The sequence below is a fragment of the Staurois parvus genome, unplaced genomic scaffold (genome assembly GCF_062004578.1).
Source record: "Staurois parvus isolate SC_StPar_1 unplaced genomic scaffold, SC_StPar_1.0 ptg000154l, whole genome shotgun sequence".
Classification (NCBI taxonomy): domain Eukaryota; kingdom Metazoa; phylum Chordata; class Amphibia; order Anura; family Ranidae; genus Staurois; species Staurois parvus.
The window spans coordinates 4,427,356-4,448,270 of NW_028317950.1; the positions used below are offsets into that span (position 1 = coordinate 4,427,356).

General features: G+C 40.5%; 1 protein-coding gene across 1 annotated transcript in view; it reads left to right on the forward strand.

Moving 5' to 3' along the window:
- Positions 1 to 20,115, forward strand: part of SLC6A8 (solute carrier family 6 member 8) — a 97,336-nt gene extending 77,221 nt beyond the window's left edge. The window contains exons 10-13 of the mRNA XM_089674942.1: positions 2,388 to 2,490; positions 7,407 to 7,507; positions 9,626 to 9,796; positions 10,212 to 20,115. Coding sequence (XP_089531068.1) covers positions 2,388 to 2,490; positions 7,407 to 7,507; positions 9,626 to 9,796; positions 10,212 to 10,349 — 513 coding nt within the window. The 3' untranslated portion in view covers positions 10,350 to 20,115. The remainder of the gene's footprint in view (positions 1 to 2,387; positions 2,491 to 7,406; positions 7,508 to 9,625; positions 9,797 to 10,211) is intronic.
- Positions 20,116 to 20,915: the final 800 nt, after the last annotated feature.

Below are 20,915 nucleotides of genomic sequence, written 5' to 3' on the forward strand. Positions count from 1 at the left end.
AAATGCCAACGCCTACTTCTGGCACTCATGTGTACATATTATGGAACAAGTGAAAACAAGTCAACCAGTTAAGATGTATTTAAAGGGAGTGTAAAAGGGTAAGATTGATGTAAAGAAATATGTGCGTTAAAAAGTTAAAATAAAAATGTTGCTTCTCTATATAGTTTGTAGATATATACAGTAAGTGCAAGTTATATATGCTCATTACATATGCAGGCTCTGCTTTCTGCTTTTCAGTTCTACACAATGTAATGCTCTTTCCCACAATGTAAGTTTATGAGTCAGCCGACTGATTGAATACCACACACTCCTTGTGTGGCTGATATCTTATCCCAACAGATGTTAAACTATACTGTATATTAGTGAACTTTCTATATTGGTTCCTTTTCATTTTTTAATGTTGATTCTTCTAAAACCCTTGCCAGCTGATATCTTTCTCTGCCTTCTTCCTGTGTGGCAGTCATCAGTTACAGTATATTCCTAGTTATCCCTGAGAGTACAGAACTCTTCCCATCCATGCTATGGAAAACAATAGAAGGGGAAGTTTATGTTCCAGGGTGACAATGCTGCTCCTCCATAGACACAGTGCAGGAGTGAAGGTTGTCACCCTGAGAGAAGAAGTGCATCTCGGCAGTTGTGATGGGGACGTCCCCACGCACCCATCCGTAGATGCAGGCTCCATTGCATATTAACCTTTTCTCCTTTCAGAAATTTATATCTAGGAGTTGTTTCTTTGAGTCCAACAGACACCTCTTTGCTACATTGTCCAAGCCCTGATGAAGCAGGAGTTTGGCCTGCGAAACATGTTATCTGTCTTTTGAGTTCCTGTTGTTACATGTGATAATAATAATAATGGATCTGGGAATCTTGAGATGATCATTTGATGCTCTCTCTTCCTGAGGGATTGGGCAATGTAGCAAAAAGGTATCTATTGGAGTCAAGGAAAAACTCCTGGCTATATGTAAATCTTTGGTAAGTTATTGCACCTGCATCTAAGGCTGAGTGATGGAATCTGCCCAACACTTGGTTGAAGTGCAATCACATATTCATCTTTTCTCCTTTGTTAGATTTATTTCCAGGAGTATTTTCTTTGAGTCTAATAGACACCTCTTTGGTACATTGTCCAAACCATGATGCAGGGAGATTTTGGCCTCCGAAACACGTTGGATGTCTTTGCCTTCCTTTGGTTACTTGTGATATTAATAATATTAATAATAAAGGATCTTGGACTCTTGATATGATCATTTGGCACTCCCCCTTCATCAGGGCTTGGACAATGTAGCAAAAAGATGTCTGTGGGAGTCAAAGTGAAAACTCATGGAATTAAATATCTTACAGGAGAAAACATTAATAGGTGATTGCGCTTGCATCTTCTGGACCTCTCCATCATGGAGCCGTAAATGCAAGCGCATATAATTTTTTTTTCTCCTGTTTATGGTTTATTTCCAGGAGTTTTTGCTTTGACTCCAATAGATAGCTTTTGCTACATTGTCCAGGACCTGATGAAGGGGGATTTTGGCCCCCGAAATTCATTGGATGGCTTTTCCATTTCTGTTGTTTCATGTGATAATAACAATATAGATGCTTGCACTTTTGAGATGGCCATTTGGCACTCTCTCTTCATCAGTTCCTGGACAATGTAGCAAAAAGGTGTCTACTGGAGTTAAAATTGAAAACTCCTGGATATAAATTTCTGGCAGATGAAAAAAAATGACTAAGTGATTGTACCTGCTTTTTTGGCCAAGTGAGTAGGATTTTGTCTCCCAAAATGCGTTGATGGTCTTTTGCCTTCCTGTTGTTACATTTTATAATAATAATCAAGAATCTGGGACTCTTGAGAAGATCATTTGGCGATCTCTCTCCATCAGGGCTTGGACAATGTAGCAGAAAGGTGTCCGTTGGAGTCAAATTATTATGTGATTGCACCTGAATCTGGAGCTGAGTGATAGGGAGGTCCTCAGCACTTGGTCATGGATGGAGGCATAATTCCATATGATTTTTTTCCTCCTATTTGTTGCTTATTTTCAGGAGTTTTTGCTGTGACTTCAATAGACACTTCTTTGCTACATAGTCCAAGCCCTGATGAAGGGGGATTTTGGCCCCCAAAATGGGACGGCTGTGTTTTGCTGTAATAAAGCAAATAAATGAAGCCTACTTACAGTGGTTCTAAATTTTGTGTTGTGTAATTCTTAAAGACAGCATGCCTCCAGGCAGATCAGCAGACCTGATGATAGTAGCTCGCCATGTGATTTGTATTTCCCAACTGATCTTCTCTAGTAGTTTCAAGAATTTAAATAATTTAGAAGAAAACATCATCAGAAGGAAGGGGGGGGTTGGGTGTAATGTGTATTACACATGATATGTCACGTATGTATTTCTCTCCCCAGGGCGGGATGTATGTCTTCCAGCTGTTTGATTATTATTCTGCCAGTGGAATGACCCTCTTGTGGCAGACGTTTTGGCAGTGCGTAGTCATTGCTTGGGTGTATGGTAAGTCAGTGGACATCATGCCAAGGATCCAATGTTTTAGATATTTAAAAAAAAATAACTTCTCTTTGTTCAGCATTTCTATTGATATTCTATTGGTCATCCTTTTGTCCATCTACATTCTGAATTCCATTTAAAGTGTATGTATATCTGGGAAAAATAATTAAAAAAATATATTCAGTACTTCATAATACATGTACCTTTCCAGGAATTCTATCCCAGTTTGAGAAAACACCTGTTGATCCTACCAAAAAAATCCAGTGAGCTCCTAAGCTCTTGTAGTGTGGTGACAGCATTACATGTAAATTATATGTAAATCCCAAGTAAAGTTGTCAACCCTGCCTGAGTCCTACCTAGCTGGACTATAGAACACACTCCAACTATACTTACTACTCATATACCACAACATAAGGCATAGGTCTCAAAACGTTTCGTTATGAGGGCCACATTGTGAATTTTACAAAAAATATCTATATAAAGAGTCCCCACTTATATCCAGCAAAGCCCATAAGAGTCTCCCCTACATCCAAGAGAGCCCATCAGAGTTCCCCCCTTAGATTCAAGAGAGCCCACCAGAGTTCCTTCCTAGATCCAATAAAGCCCATCAGAGTCCCTTCTTAGATCCAAGAGAGCCCATCAGAGTCCCTTCTTAGATCCAAGAGAGCCCATCTGATCCTTCCCTTACATTTAAGAGAGCAAAACAGAGTCCCCCCATTACATCCAGGAGAGCCCAGCAGAGCCTCCCATGACGTTCAGGAGAGCCCTTCAAAATCCCCCTTACATCTAAGAGAGCCCATCAGAGTCTCTGCTTATATCCAAAAGAGCTTATTAGAGTCTCCCCTTATATCCCAGAAAAGCTGAACAGAGTCTCACCTTACATCCAGAATTGCTGAACAGAGTCTCCCCTTATATCCATGTAGCACCTTCTAGTTTGGATAGATAGGATTTTTGTGAGTCAGAGGCTTGTTAGAAGCCTGGGATGGTCAGCCTGGAAGTGAAGTAGAGAGGTCACCTCATGACAGGCTAAAATGCTCTGTAGGTCGGGGCTTCTGGAGCCCTGCCTCCCTTCTAGAAACTGGAGGAACCTTCTAAAAGAGGGGTGGAGGAGGGGAGGAAGCCTGGGTTTGCATGTTTAAGGGAACGTGGCCAATCCCCAGGCAGGAAACTGGGCATGGTGGCTGAGAGCAACCCTTAAATGTGGCAGAGCCTGTGCAGCGGGAAGTTGTTGTGTTCGGGTGAAAGATGGACCGAGCGAAGGTGCTGGATAGTGGAGCCTGGGAGTCTACCTCTGGGCTGGTGCTGGATGGAAGGATCTCCACTGTACCACCATCACTTAGGGTGGACATCCTGTCAGCAGGGAAGGAGCCAGCCCAGTGTAAGGCCTGAAAGCAGCTGCAACCCATCAAGGTAACTGGACAGGACAGTGTGAGTACTTCTACACTCCCTGGGCTAGAGAAGGGAGAGGACCGTAAGGTGCAATACCCAACTACTGTAGTTCTCATCCTAATTGCAGATTTTGGAATCCCTTGCTGCTTCTCCATAGATACCGTGCATTGAGTGACTGTTGTTACCCTTGGACCCAAGAGTGCATTACTGGCAGGATCAACAGAGGAAAATAAAGGGGGAAAAAGCCTTAATAAAAGAAAACAAAAGCAGGCACCAAATCCAAGGATCTGTTGTGATCGGATATGTTGGAATTTATATATTTACCCTTAGGTACCATTTATACTGATCCAGGTAGTTGGGAGGACCCCTGATGCAGAAAATCTGCTGTAATATTCTCTGGGAGATGGTATGGATATTAACTCTCCCCTATCTATTACATCAGTTCCATTATATCAGTCTATTATATCACTTCAGGGTGGAAAATATTCAGCTCAGGACTAGAAGAAAGTCCCATGAAGTCTTATGGTCACCTGCCCTATGGAGTTATTTGGCTTCTTCAGTAGACACCGTGCCTTAATGAGTCATTTTCAATTCAGCAGAATCAGCATAATAGATTTCTATCTGGCCAGAAATGCAGTTTTAGATTACTGGTGGAACGTGTAGGTTTACACGCATTTAGAAATTATAGTAGAGAAGAGACCCCTATAGGAATTGCTTAGTATTACACTATACAGCATATGATTTATTTTTTTAAGTGGTATTAAACCCAAAACCAAAAATTTTATATATTGCTGCTTACCAATCATTAGATGTGGTGGCTCCATTAGTTTTTTTCAGGCTTTTTCCCTCCTGCTTTTACCTGTGATCTGGCCAATAACACACATTCTGTATTAGAGTGCCCCCACTCTGGATGCAGGAGCACAGGGAGCACCTTTGGACAACAGCATTTTCAGTCTGGGGGAAGGGGAGTGTTAGACATGCTAGCAGATATAGACACACTAACAAATTGAAGCTAAACTCCATCTAACACTGTATAAGCAGTTACAGCTATGGGATAAAGGTTTTACTGTTCATTGTACTGTAAGCATCCCTGCCAGTGTTTAATGGTTTGTCTCAACCCTGTAACTGCAACATTTGCAAAATAGTTTGTTCTTAAGTTGTGCAGTTGGAAGCAGCTCAACTGCTTGTTTTTACCACCCTGGCAGCAAATGGCCTTATGGAACTTTATGATGTAGTCTGTTTAGGAAACATTTATATAGGTATCAATAAATGTTGCTACAAGCTCTTACATAAAGACGTTGATGGAAATCATGTGAGTGAACATAGTGACTACTGAACAAACCTCTGTAATATTAAAATGTGTCTAAAGTCAAAACATTTTATCTAATTTTGGATAGAGTAAAAGTGGGTTAGAACCTTGGTAAGGTTTTTATTGCAATACATATAAAGAGAGAACCTAGATCAGCTTTTCCCAATCTTCTTATGCCAGAGGAACCCTTGAAATAATTTCAGGTCTCTGGGAACCCTGCTATAATGTATTAATAATGAGACCCAGTAGGACGAATGCCCTTTGTATTGGTGGTCAGTAGGTTGAATGTCCCTTACATTAGTGGTCAGTGGGATGAATATACCTTACATTGGTGGTCAGTGGGATGAACATTCCTTACATTGGTAGTTAGTGGGTTGAATATCTTTTACACTAATGTACACTCAATCTTTTTACCCCAGAGGAACACTTGAAACAATTATCAGGTCTCTGAGCACCCAAGCTAAATTAATTAATGGGAGTCAGTGGGGCGGATGTCCCTTACATTGGTGGTCACTGGAAATAATTCTTCTTCATTGGTGGGCAGTGGGTTGAATGTCCTTTCCATTAGTGGTCAATGAGAGGAATGTCCCTCACATTGGGGGTCAGAGGGTTGAGTATCCCTTTCACTAATGTACACTCAATCTTTTTACACCAGAGGAACCCATAAAAATATTTTTCAGGTCTCTGGGCACCCAAGCTAAAGTTAATTAATGGGGGACAGTGAATGTCCCTTGCATTCATGGTCAGTGGGAAAAATGCCCCTTACATTGATGGGTAGAAGGGTAAATGTCCCTTCAATTGGTGGTCAATGGGAGGAATGTCCTTTATATTGGAGTCAGTGGGGGGAATGTCCCTTACATTTGTGGTCAGTGAGACGTGTTCCTTACATCTGTGGTCAGAGGAATGAATATCCCTTGCACTAATATACACTCATTTTTTTTTACCTCAGAGGAACCCTTGAAATAATCATTAGGTCTCTGGGCACAAAGGCTAAAATTAATTAATGGAGGTCAGTGGGACAAATGTTCCTTGCATTGGTGGTTATTGGGAAGAATGCCCCTTACATTGGTCAGTCGTAGGATGAATGTCCCTTCCATTGGTGGTCAATGGGAGGAATGTCCTTACATTAGTGGTAAGTGAGACAAATGTCTCTTACATTGGTGGTTAGTGGGATAAATGCCCCCCCTTACAGAATGCCAACCTTACAGACCACTAAAGAGGTGATTGAACTATCAAGGTACCATCAGATGGAAGGTCAAATATCCACAACTCAAGGAACCTAAGACAATCTCTGAAGGTACCTTAGGGTTTCCTAGAACCCTGGTTGAGAATGACTGCCCTACATCTTCTCTATGTGAAAATGGTCTACAGATATGGAAGTAGCATTAATGCATATTTCTTTTTAATGAGGGTAATAGGAACTGCATGGAATATTTGTTGGCTAAAGGTCACTCAACCCTTTAAACTAGCAGGAGGATAGTTTAAAACTAACCTAAGAAATTATAGTTTACCAAAAGAATAGTGGATGCTTGGAACAGATTTCCAGCAGAAGATGTGAAGGTCCATCAACAGTAAGGGAATTTAAACACACTTGATACAAGCTTTGGAAAAAAGGTTAAAAAATGGGCAGACTTGATGGACCACTTAGAATTTTTCTCCCTTCGCTTTTTTATCTTTCTATGACAGCTCTTCAGGAGTGGAGTTCTCTTCAATGGAAGGGAAATCGAGATTTCTTCTCGACTCCTGTTGTGTCTTTGAGACAAAGTGAAGGAAATATGTGGGACAGACAAAAAAAAAACTGATCACAATTTTAATCATGCCCAGCTCTAAAAATAAAAACACAAAAAAGAAAGTTTTGGCTTTAGATATATTGTACTTTAAGTAATAATTCCTGACATTAAACCCTCTCAGTGCTCAACAAACCCTTCCTAAGCCGATGAAGGAGCTGGAGCGTGAACGTCTGCTGGCTGTAATCCAGAGCATGCGCTCCTAGGCCCGTAACGCTCCTTAATATAGCTTTGTCCTTGGGCGCCAAGCTGCCAACATGCTGCAGAGCGTCTCCCAGAGTGCTTTTCACATGCCAGGTCCGTCACACTCACTGCTCCCGATCTGCTGTACAATGAAAGTGCTCATCTTTTTAATGCTTTTCCTGGCAGGTCTATATTTTATCACAGCAAGATACAGTTGCCAGCCAATGACATTTTCTTTTCTTTTGCCCCTACAGGTGCTGATAGGTTTATGGATGATATTGCTCGCATGATTGGTTACCGCCCCTTCCCTTGGATGAAGTGGTGCTGGTCTGTGATTACACCCTTTGTCTGCATGGTAAGATAATACATTGTTTCTCCAATTGGCTAAGCCAAATGTTTAAAGAGAACCTGTCACTAATAGTAGTTTGTAATTATCTGAACCTCCATTCTGGAATTGTTAAACTAGTGCACTGTTACCTTTTGGAGATTACTTGACTTTTAATTTGTAAGTAATTACTTGTATTCTATCCCTGTCTGTGCATATGTGCTCTAAGGGTGTCCTATCAGCATGGCACAGACAACAGACTGAATAATCCAAAAGGTGCTGTCAGGAATAAATGAAAGAAGGCTGAAGATTTTATGGATTGACAGTTTTACCCTACAGCAGCCTAGGCAGTATTAGTTATCTCTGAGCTCAAGCAGGAGACAGGCCTACATAGAGGCCTAACACTAGGGTGGCATGTCACTCTGGAATACAAGTGAAAAACAGCACATACTCCTATGCCTGAAAGGAAAGGCTGCATTATTATACCAGCATAAAAGTGGATTCTTATGTTTAAAGTAGAGTATTAGTAGTACGTATGTTGCAGTCAGGGGTCGGGCTCGGAGATCAGTATCTATAGCAGTAGAGAGGCTCCCACCGACCAGCAGGAAAGGAATACAAGCAGGTCACCCTGGGGGATGACATGGGCACACCCAAGGCTCGGGGTCTAAGTACTAACCGGTATTCACCAGAGCTCCAGATGCTGGAAACGGGTTTTGCTGCATGTTAGTACCAGGTCGCGATCCTCACACTTACCCCACCAAGAGGTGAGCAAGCCGGGGTCTAGGAGCAGATAAAGTAGGTAGGGATCAAGCAGAAGCGAAATCAGTAAACAAGCCAAAGGTCCGTAACAAGTGGTTGCAGGTTGCAATCAGGCATAAGCGTTGTCCAGGAACAAGCCAAAGGTCGGTAACGAGTAGTAGCAAGGTTATGGACGTCAGCAGGAGAAACAAAAGCGAGATATTGGCTGGAGAGAGCACAATAATCTGGCAAACCGGAAGTGCAAAGGCATGGCTTTAATAGGAAATTCATGGGAGGAGCAAAAGGAATGAAGGTTCAAGACAAACAAGGTTCAAGGTAGGCTCATTCAAGGAATTGTCCAGGGTGCTGTCTAGCATTCCGGGTGGCTCAGCAAGAAGAGACATTGTCAGACACAGTAGGCTGTTGCAGGTTTAGCGCTGGGTCCTGACAATGTATTAAGTTTTATAAACATCTAGTTTTGACTGGTTCTCTTGAAAGCAATTCACAAACATCTTGCATTTTTGTTAAACATACATACCATGAAGGAAGAAAATCAGATGTAAATGTGATAAATCCTTAGGATAGGACAGGGCAGGTCTGGATATATACTGCTAATGGTGTTCCATTTGGTCCTCACCCTGTCAAAATCTCTACTTTATTATGTGGAGCAACTAGGATGCCAGGGTTGTACATTGTGGGTTGGTGGAGAAGGGAAAATTGGAAGTAATGAATGTGAGGTGGTAGAGAGGTGAGTATAACAGGAAACAGAGAGATGGTGCAGAGGTGAGTATAACATGAAGAGATAAGATGGCGGAGAAGTGAGTGTATCAAGAACAGGAAGGATGGCAGAGAAGTAAGTATAACAAAAAGAGGAGGGATGGTGAAGAAATGAGTATAACAAGAAGAGGAGGGATGGTGGATAATTGTGTATACCAAGAAGAGGAAGGATGGTAGAAAGGTGAGTCTAACGAAAAGAAGAGGGATGGTGGAGAGGTCAGTACAACAAGAGGAAAGATGATAGGGAGGTGAGCATAGTAAGAAGAGGAAAGATGGTGGATAGATGAGTATAACAAGAAGAGGAAGGATGGTGGATAGATGAGTATAACAAGAAGAGGAAGGATGCTGGACTGGTAGGTATAACAAGAAGTGGAGGGAAGGTGGACAGGTGAATATTACAAGAAGAGCAGGGATGGTGGAGAGGAGTATAACAAGATGAGGGAAGGTAAAGAATTAAGTATAGCAAAGAGAGGGGAGTACCTGAAAGACTTTATATATGGGTTTTGCCTGCATGTTAGAGATGTAAAACTTTCTTTAGAGGTCATTGTGCATGATCTTGAGAACCAGACCAAGCTGCACTAGGACACAAATTCGGAATATTTTGTAACCATTGCCCTACATTCTATTATACAGGCGATATTTATCTTCAACCTAGTGAACTACAAGCCTTTGACATACAATAAGACCTACACATACCCATGGTGGGGTGAAGCCATAGGCTGGTGCTTTGCTTTGTTGTCCATGCTTTGTGTCCCTGTGACCTTCATCTATAAAATCACACGTGCCAAGGGGACGCTGAAAGAAGTAAGTGACCTATCTTTGTATTTAATCAAACTAATGCAGAGAGCACACTGCTTCCACAACCAGACCAAGGGCCCTTCTTTGCATCTGGCAGGGTAAAGGCTTTTCTACTCAGCAGCTGTGTCTGCTTTCTAAAGAAAACATACATTGCATACCTTTTGTTTTTAGGCACCTGGAATGTATTTAGCTCATTTAAACTGAAAACTCAACTGGGCTTTAAAGGAATGAGAAAAAACACAGAGATTGTCTTTACTGTTCTTCTAAGTCAGTGACCTTGAACAAGCATGCAGGTCTTTATTATGAATTCAGTGGCTGCATGTTTGCTGCAAGTCAGTGGTTTAAGGCATGACAGCATACTAGCATCTCCATAAGGAGGTCAACACAGACACTTATATATTTTGCTTATATTTTCCTACAGCGCTGGCAGCGATTGACAGAGCCCATATGGGGAGCTCACCATTTAGAGTACATGGTACCTGATCAAGACATCAAGAGCCTGACCAGCTTGAGCCCTGTTTCAGACAACAAAGTCATAATCTTTGAGAGCGTCATGTGAAGCCAATCTTCACCAGCCATGACTCCGTGAAGTCTTATACCTGTTTCACCTTTCATCTTCTCATTGATCCAGACTGACAAGAACTGACACTAATTTCCCCAAGCATACATCTCTTCTAATTATTGAAGCCATGAAAAGACATTTAAATCCCACATAGCTTCTTCTACTTATGATGGATTCCTCTAAGAAACAGAGGAGGAGCGCCATCCAAAATGTGGATCTATAGAACAAAATTATCTTGGTTATCCTAACCCAAACAAGGGTAACCAAACAAAGTTAATGGAGTAGTAATGTAGTGTTCTGGTACATTCTCTTCCATTTGGAAGAATGTTAAGTGGGCAGGTTGGTGAAATTCTCTTTTGTTTTGATATTATATCAGGTCATCAAAATGTCTAGACTTTATATATGATTCATAGAATATCCATCAACGGAGATCAGTCTTGTAGATGGTAGTAGAACCATGAGTGGCTTTACATATGATTCATAGAGTGTCCATCAATGGAGATCAGTCTTGTAGATGGTAGTAGAGCCAGGAGTGGCTTCATATATGATTCATAGAGTGTCCATCAATGGAGATTAATCTTATAGATGGTAGTAGAACCACAAGCGGCTAGTATTGAATGTATAAATAGTGACTGGTTCTTTAGGAAAGCTAATGTGCTGCTGTGCTCTAAAGAGAATTTCACCCAACCAATGCCAAAAAGACATTGTATAGCAGCTTAAGATAGCTTTGGATGGCTTTAATGATAGGGATGTACGTAGCTGTAAGGGAATATTAATGCCAAATGGGATATGGAGAACACATATTACTCTGCAGACCTGCCATATAGGGGAGCTTGCCAAATGCTTTTCCAATATCAAACTCAATCCCCATCTTCCTTTACTTCCAGGAACATACATCCTAAAATATCCCTGAAAACAAATGGAAAGACAGGCACCCAAAATGCACTTCAGTGCTGGGCTTGTCAGCGTAAACAACAGTTGTATCTCGGAGGATCAAAGTGATGGCTTTAGCTGTGACGAAATTAACCCCCCTATATGTGCTAATGTCTCATAGCGTAGCTGTGTTCGTCATGCCCAGCAGCAGTACAACAGGCTGACATTGTCATGACTTTTTACTTGGCACATTTGGTAAACTGAGATTCATCACCGGCAAAAAGCTGAATTTGCACTTCTTATTTTTTTTCTATTAGTATACTGTATATGTACATGTATGATGTATCTACAGGTGACCCCCAATGGGAACCACCAGTATTAATAACCATGTATAACTCTAAATTGCTGCTCATTTTTAGAATATGTCCCTTGTGAGAAGGGAGATCTGTTGCTATGGGCGCTGCCGTGGCAAGCAGCCATTTTGTGCCTCTAGAAACTGCACACCTTATTTATTAAAATGTCTACAAGAACTGGTTATATTGTTGTAACAGTTAAACTTCCAATCCAAAAGGAGACTTTGCACCAGATCAAGTATAGATCCATTTGAATCTGGTTTCTATTGAGTCTGTTCAAGTCTTTATTCTTCTAAGCCATGATGAAGGGAGAGTTTATCCTTGAGACACGGGGATCTTTTTGAGTGCTGGTACTGGGAACAACCAATGGCACTCTGGACTCACTCTATGGGTTGGTGCCCACTTGTATACTTTCAGTTCTTCGTTCAGACATTCTGCTAAATAAGGCCCACCAATCTATGCATCAACCAATGAAAAATTCACTGCATACCCATCCATTCTTCTGCTTGCATGTATTTCACACGTCTTTCTGTCAGAGAGTGTTAAAGGAAACTGGGCCCAAAAGGTGCCTCTAAGACTATTGGGGTCTGAAAGGGAACATAGATTGCAAACTTAATACATCCCATTTATATACATATACTTATATATATGTTGAAAATATATATAATATCTCTACTGATATGCCCATGCAAGAAACAGATGTCTCCTAAGTTTTATTCTTCCAAATCCATTTAGCTGACAACCATACAAAAGAAAATGACATGCTGGGAAGATGCCTTTGGTGTGATGCATTGTGGGTGCTGACTTAAAATATAACAAAAAATGCCTACAGTATTACTTATAGGACATAATAGGACTTTTTGTGAGCAAACTACCAAAATTCTCCTAATTTCTGATCCATTCTGTTCATCCGAGCTATTAATGTGATACAACACCTTTGTGCTTCCCATCCCAGTATCCCTAGCAGCAAACATACCACGCTCGTGAGCTTTTAAATAATACAGATTTCCTATTTTGTTATAAATATTTCTGTGCCGCAAAAAAAAGTGATTTTTATTTTTTTGAGGAAAAAAAATGTATATAGTTAGTTTTTACTAAGACAAAGAAGGAGAAAATGCTATATTTTGTGACTTTGCGAAAAAGAAGGGATACCTGGGATTTATTGTATGTCATGCTTATTATTATTATTATTATTATTATTCTCTATTACTGTAATAAATGTGATGGACGTGTGTTTTTTAGGCAGATCATGGAAGGATTGTTGCTAACTGTGAAGTAAGCTCAGGTTTAAAGAGACCCTGTTGCCAGTCCATTCATTTTAATACTTCCCATAAGTGTATATGTGCCTTTAACTTATTTATGCCTGTTATTTTCCATTAAAATCCTCCCTTGTGTAGACATTCAAAAAAAGCCCTAGGACTGTTGCTGGGTATCCCCATCTTGGATGTGATGTCAGCAGCCCCAGCAGACTCAGAGTTGTCATTCAAGTGACACTCTATAGCAGCCTTTCTCAACCTTTTTACTTCAGAGGAACCCTTGAAATAATTTTCAGGTCATGGGGAACCCCCTCTAAAATCAACTGTTTTGGGATTCAGTGGAAAGAATGCCCCTTATATTGGTTTGCCACAGGGAAGAATGCTTCGACTACACTGGAGGTCAGAATGCCACCCTTACAGACAGCAAAAAAAGATAATTGGAGTAATCAACTGGCTCTTCCAAGTGCTATTGGTCCCAGAACTATGCATGCATCATCAAATAGCCAGAGCTTAAGGAACCACTAGCAGCCTCTGAAGAAGCCATAGAATTCCACAGAACCCTGACTGAGAATAGCTGGAGTTCAGAAAGCCCCAATTAAAGACAGTTAAAAAGATAACCTGATATAATGCAACTGTCTCTGCCAAGTGGTGTTGGTCCTGGAACTATACAGGAACCAAATAGGAGGTCAATCAGCCACAGCTCAAGAAACCTCTATCCACCTCTGAAGGAACCCTAGGGTTTCACATAAACCTGGTTGAGAATGGCTGGAGGTCAGAATGCCTCATTTACAGACAGCTAAAAAGATCATTGGTGTACTGCAAAACTATGCAGGCACCATCAAATAGGCACAGCTCAAGGAAATCCTATCAACCTCTGCAAGCTAGAACCCTAGCTGAGAATGGCTGCTCCATAGTATTCCCCTATACTCCTTTGTAGGGAGGTGAGAGGAGAAGAGCTGGGCCAACACAACATTAATAAGAAACTCTCAGAAGTGGCTAATAAATGGACGGAGGGTGGGAGCTCTAGAGAGTTGACTCTTCCTGGAGTAGTCAAAGTTCAAAGGCACATTGCAAGTGAATAAAAAAATTGTTTATGTAGTGGTAAAATACTACAAATACTTGATTTTTCTGTGCTTTTACCTGCAACGTTTTGAGATGGTGACAGGGTTTTTAGAAAAAAAAAAGCCTGGGGACATTTTACTTTATCAGATTTAAATTTTGCTTTTCTGACTTTGCTTTAATTTAATTTTCCTAACTCTCATTAGCATACAAGATGTTGACTGGATTATTGCCACCTCAGGTATTTGCCCCACTTGTCGACTTGTTTTGGTATATACATGCTACAAGTAGAACCCAAGCAGGTTGCTACCTGAAAGTGGTTGTACCCCTTCCATACTCAACCCAAAAACTAGGGGAGCACTCCTCAAACTGGAAGAAACCTGGAAATTGCAGTATTGAGGAGCACTGATTGCAATTGCTTACAAATATATATGCTGTAAAATAATTGCTAGGAAATGTTTCCCTGATAGTATAGTCCACATGGAAATTCAGGGAGTTTAGTACTACTCTGAATAAAAAAAAAAATAGCAAACAAATCATCATCAAAAATAATATGCAGCAGCAGGAGAAAAAGGTCTGCCAAAGCAAGCTTAGTCTTAAAACGTAAGGGTTAGAACCAAGGGGAAAATCCGCATGCCGCCCAAACTAAACCTGCCCCCATCAGTACAAATACACCTGTCTATGGTCATGATTGTGTCACTTTTTCTAAAGTTCACCCCTCTCTAACATCCGAAAGCCGTGCGAGTACAAAGAGCCTTCATAGTCTATAGTTGACCCTCAATCTGAAACTTAATCAGTTATGGTGATAATAGATAAACACTAATACAAGCTGCACAGTGAGTGATCAAAGTTCACTCACATACGTAAATGGGAGCTGTGTACCACGGCAACTTTTCATCCTGGTCCAGCCCTGAAAACAAATAACTAATTTCTTTCTTTGTGTCTTGATTCTCACAAGATACCTGCATGTGGGATGGTTCTGATTTTTTAAATAAAGGAAAGGTGTGAAATTAGCCATTGGTCAATAATCACTAAACTGAAGGATTGGTTGAATTTATTGTTATATTATTGTTGCTGCTTACATGTTGGCTGGGCTGTATTGAGATATTATGGTGCCCGGCAGTATTGAATGACAACTTCTATTTATGCTCCGACAGTTCTTGTTTCTTTTGAGAAATCACATCAGGAATGTTGTCTTAGAAGAAGAAGCATGGTGACTGCTTTATATGTTTTGCTTCTGTTCAGCAGTATAGAGCAGCCTTTCTCAACCTTTTTACCCTAGAGGAACCCTTGAAATAAGTTTCAGGTCTTAGGGAACCTCTGCTAAACATGGTCCATCAGTGGGTCATTGGGAAAGTGTACCTTACACTGGGAGTCGATGGGAAGAATGCCCCTCTTTCAGTGGTGGTCAGGTCTTAGGGAACCTCTGCTAAGATTGGTCTTCTAGGGGAATCCCAGGGAAAATATCCATTATACTGGAAGTCAGTGGGAAGAATGCACCTCTTACAGTGGTGATCAGGTCTTAGGGAGCCTCTGCTGAGATTAACCCATGGGAAGTCTTTAGGAAAATGCATTGATAGTGTGAAGTGAAGCATGTTCCCCTTACGGTGGTGGTCAGGTCGTAGGGATCCTCTGCTAAGATTAGTCTTCTAAGGGAGTCATTTGGAAAATACAACTTGCATTGTTAGTCAGTGAGAAGAATGCCTACTTTACAGTGGTCAGAATTCCACCCTTACAACCAGCTAAAATGATCACTGGTGTCATGCTGCTGGCTCTGCTAAGTAGTGTTGGACTTGGAAGAATGGAGGCACCATTGGATGGAAGATCAAATCGACCACAGCTCAATGAACCCCTAGCAACCTCTGGAGAAACAGTAGGTTTCTATGAAACCTTGGTTAGGAATGGCTGGTATAGACCACTTTGTGACTAGTAGAAAGGCCTAGGAACCTTGCTGCAAAGATCTTCCCAGATCTTACCACAAATAAGAAGCCACTGAGAGATCAAACACCAAAATGTTAGCTGTAGATGGATGAGCACTTAAAACTCCTTGATGCCTATGCCAATACATTACAGTGCAAACAGGATATAATTATTGTATTATTAGAGTATTGTAGAGTCAGGACACATAAGATAATAAATACTTAGAAGGAATGTGCAGTCTATAGAGTTTGTCTGCTTTGTCTAGGTAATAATTATTTAAGAGAATGTTAGCAATCCCTTTTTATTGATCACTAAAATGAATATCTTCTATATTGATTAACTTTATAATGACCTTATTCAACGTCCATTCTGGTTTATGAATAATCAAAAGTAAATACAGATTGTATATTATTTTAGCCTTATTTTTAGCTTTACCTCTGCAGACGGGGGCTGAGTGCATAGGCAAGCACATTTGCCTATGGAAACCAGAGGAACCTGGATCAAGAAGTGCTACAGAATGGCCAGTCAGTTGGGTTGTCCAAAGGGAATAGAACATGACCCTTCTAGGTCTAGGCCTTGTGTTTAAAAACTGTCAGAATAGTCCACAGCATCCAACCAGATTCCAGCTTCTTCGTTGGTAAAATAAAATGGAAGATGATCAGAGTCTGATTGGTTAGTGTGTTCTTCTAGACAGTTATGATGATTTTTCCTTGACACTGGTTTCAAGCCTTCTTCATGCGCCTTGCTATTGCTAATGGCTTCTGTATATATTTATTTTTCCGTGTTAAATATGAGTGTTTGCAGACTTTTTTGTAAATGTTTTATTGTTTTGCCTTGTACGTGTCCTGATCCAAATCCATGGACATTTCTGACCTAAAATTCTTGAATAATGTATAATTCACCAGCATTCATGAAGTTTGTCAGACGAGACTGTGAATTTACAAGACTAAGCCATTGGATGCCACAAGAAACTCATGATACAGTTGCCAGTGAGGATCTGTCTTGCTGCACACTTGTCAGTATTGTGAATTGCTTGGTTTTTAAATTATTTTTATGGATTATGTAAGATACAGTGCATCCTTTTGGTAATACATTACTATGTAATGCTGTTTTCGGAAAATGGGTTAAGTACACCTGTATGGTGTTGTGTAGGTAATGTAATGCTCTTAATACATCCCTGTACATGCACACCTTGTATTATTTCTATTAAATTAAAGATGGATTTTCTCCATTTATATTAGAGGTCGTACAACGATTGGTACAAATCAAGATGGCTGCCACAGCTGCCATTTTGCTACTCCACTCAGTGGTTATGTGAAAGCAATTTACTTGCTAATTGGTATTGGTGAAACATGAAGTATTATTATTTAGGAAACAAATCCACCATGAATATTGTATGCAATGACCAAAATTGTTTTGGTAAAGCAAATTGAGATTTAGCCTCAGGATGATCAATGTATTTTATATAATATTGCTATTTTGCTGATCATTCTGTAGTGTAGAGACTATCTAGGGCAATGTACCAAAGTCTTGACAGGCATAACCTTCCAAATATACAAAGTTCCTGAAATTTTCCATCCAGGCATAACTGTACTGCAATAATCATCCCAGTCATATGTGAGGGTTTTATGGTGATCCTGGAACATATCTGTTTGTGATTCTGGAATGTACAGAGTTCCATACTGACTTCTGCTTAGGGAAAAACTTATCCAGCTAGTTTCTAACAGCCATCAATCACATTCAATCCTGCCCTGGAAATCTAAATGTGATTGGTTATAAAGGAAGCAGAGAAGGTTACACCGCATAAGCTCCAGAAATTACCCTCCTTCTGCCTCCCTCCACCCCACCCACGCATACACACACCTACCCATATGGAGCAGTGTGTTGGAGGATACACAGAACTCAAGATAAACTGAGCAAATTTCCTGACATTAGCACAGTTGCTGGAAAGTATTAGTGGCTCACTGAATGGTTATAACTTGGAAAATGCACTTTCATCCTCCCAAAAAAACAAATATTTAGATGCAACTTTTCCTTGTACAGGTTGAGGATACAGTTCAAATTTTAGAGGAATTTGTTGGCAGTAATATTCAAACAGGGTGAAGTCAAATCACATTTCTCTGTAGTGGTCCTTAGGGCCTTATTTCAAATGGTAGGTTTGAATTCAGATTATCATAATTGCTACATTTTGCACCTTGCGTTTTACCTAATAAATATGTGTATACTAGAGCTTGTGTCAAAGGGCCTTGGGCTTGCGATAGCAGATCCACTTGTTTGAGAACCTTTTGAGATCATTAAGAATTTAATTGGTGAATCTGACCTCCTCCTTAGTGGCTTCAACCTGTTTTAAACTGCTTTTGTGTTCCCATTGACTTGTATAGGGGGTAAGCAGTTCTTGCACAAACAAAAGCCCATCCACACTTGTCTCTTAGGATGATACACTTTTTAAATACACCGTTAAACTGAGTTCCAAATTCATAATTATGATGGTATTAAATAAATTAAACTAGCTATAGACACTAAATGGCTATTAAACATGAAGGCCAGCTCTCTTGCACCAACATTCACACTACAAGCAATTAAGTCACCAATCTCCACACCAACTCATTGATTTTTGGTTGCCCTGTCTCTGATGGCTCAAAATTATTTAGCCAAGTCTGCTGTGCCCTCTAGATCAGTGTTTCTAAACCTTGTTTTAGTCTTAGCATCCTTTAAAAAGTATGCAAAATCTCAAGGCACCCCAGTCTAAAATGAGGTCTCTCAATCACATCAGAAGCTCTCCATTCACATCAGAGTCCTTGGTTTTCCCTCCCTTTCCCATCGCATTGCTCATCTCCCCCACCTTTTACATCAAAATCCCAAGTCGTCCATTCAAAATCAGAGTTCTCAGTCCCTCCCTTTCACATCCAAGACCTCAGCCTCCTCCTTCATATCAGAACTCTCAGTCCCCCTCTTTTAAAGCAGAGTTCTCACCTCTCCATTCATATGAGATTCCTCAGCCCCCCAATTTCTCATGAGGGTTCCCAGCCGCCCACTTTCACATCAGAGCCCTTGTCTGGTCTGCCTGTTCCATGGAACAGCATGATGCTGAGCAGAAATATGGAACACCAAGGCACCCTTTTTGAGAAATGTTGCTCTACATCAGCCTTTTTCAATCAGGGAGCCACGGTACCCTGAGGTGCCTTCAGGCTTCTTCAGGGATGCCTTTGCAAATGCCTAAAAATTGCCCCAAAATTGTATAAAAGCCAGTGAGTGGATCAAGCCTGCCTTATAGTTACACAAAGCCGCAGGTTTTCATTGTGCACCACTACAATCTTTCACTCGCTGGCATCCTAACAACCAATGACATCACTGGTTGATGTAGAGGATGTTGCACAGTATCCTTGTTCACCCCTTCCCGGCCCTTTTCCATCACCACTGGGGCCACATTAGAAGAGTGAGGGAGAGCAACTGACAGAAGAGAAACAGAATATTAGACTGTGTGCAAAGATGTGTTTCCTCAAATGTTGGGTGTAAGCGTGTGAGGATATTGCGGCATAATGTAAAACTATTCGTTAAATTTTGTAAATTTTAGAATGGGGTGCCTGCTTTTAAAGGGTGCCTTGACTTACAAAAGATAAAGAAACACTGCTCTAGATAGCTAATATGTCATTTGATCTCGCCAAAATCACAATATAGATGTTTCCTGTCTATGGAAAAAATGACTTGAAAAGCAAGTTATTACTTTCCCATTTTCATATGTGATTAGGCTATCTGGTTGTCTTTATCAGATTCCACTCTTGATCACTGCACTATTAACCAAGACTTACTTGATAGATGTTCTAAGAAATGTTTGTAGTACCCTGTAGCCCAAGTGTCAAGATTATTGTAGAATTAGCTACCTATGTGAGTTGTGATTGTAGAAGCTAAAACAGTAGTCTGTGGTATTCTTAACCGAGGCCTAGTTTTTAGTAAGCTCTGCTAAGCCATACAGTCAGTTATAGCCCATAGAAATGGGATGTAAGGTGCCTTAGACTATAGCACTTAGTAGTCATAAGCCAAAGTGTGTAATCAGCTTTCCTCCACCAATTCTCTATGTTTTACAGAAGCCCCTGAACCTTCACTGAGCCAATCATTGTACAGTCTCATTGGATGTACCGATGAGCATTGTTATCTCAAGTCTTCCTGTAGGAGCTTTGTAACATACCTCTGTAATATATCGCCAGGAGCTCCATGCTTTTGCACTGTGATTGTCTGCTAAATAAATTCACTGAATATGGCAATAACAATACTATTAAAATATTTGATTTTTGGACAAAAAAAGGGTCTACCGTGTATTTATGTTTTTCTTCTTGACATATTGTTCTCCTTACAAATTGTTTCTGTGGCCACTAGGGTGCTCAATTGGTACCAAAGGGAACTGTGGCTCAAAGTCCATAATCTGTCCATCTTTAGTTTCACTTTAATGGCTTCAGTCTTCACAAGGCGTTATTATTCCAAGACTAGATCACAATCTGTGCAGACCAAGATTCGTTCTAAAGTGTTTCAGCCAAAAGGGCTTACTCCTAGATTTCTAAGATTAAAACATGTCAGAGTGAGGCTTAGATCTCTATGATTAAGCCCATTTTGGGTGAAACATTTCACAGTGAAACGTAGGTATCTATGAATAAGCCATTTTTGGGTGAAACATGTAAGAAAGAGGCTTAGATCTTCATGATGAAGCACTTTTTGGGTAAAACATTTAAGGGTTAGGCTTAGGTCTCTAGAATTAAGTCCTTTTAGGGTGAGACATGTCAGAGTGATTCTTAGGTCTCAATGATTAAGTCCTTTTTGGTTCAAACATGTCAGAGTGAGGCATAGATCTCGCTGGTTAAGCCATTTTTGGGGGTGAGACATGCCAGAGTGTGGCCTGATCCAGGCAAGCTCTTCTGTGATCTAGTCTTGGAATAAAAAAAAGCTTTGTGAGGGTTGTCACCTGGACTTGTCAAAGTTACATGATAACCTTAGTTTTTGCATCAATTAGTAGGGTCATTAAAACCTCTCATATAGAATATAACAAAGGCACCACTGAAAAGTGTGATAGTCATTGGTGTTGAAGAATCTACTCAAGAAGAGTTTAGATT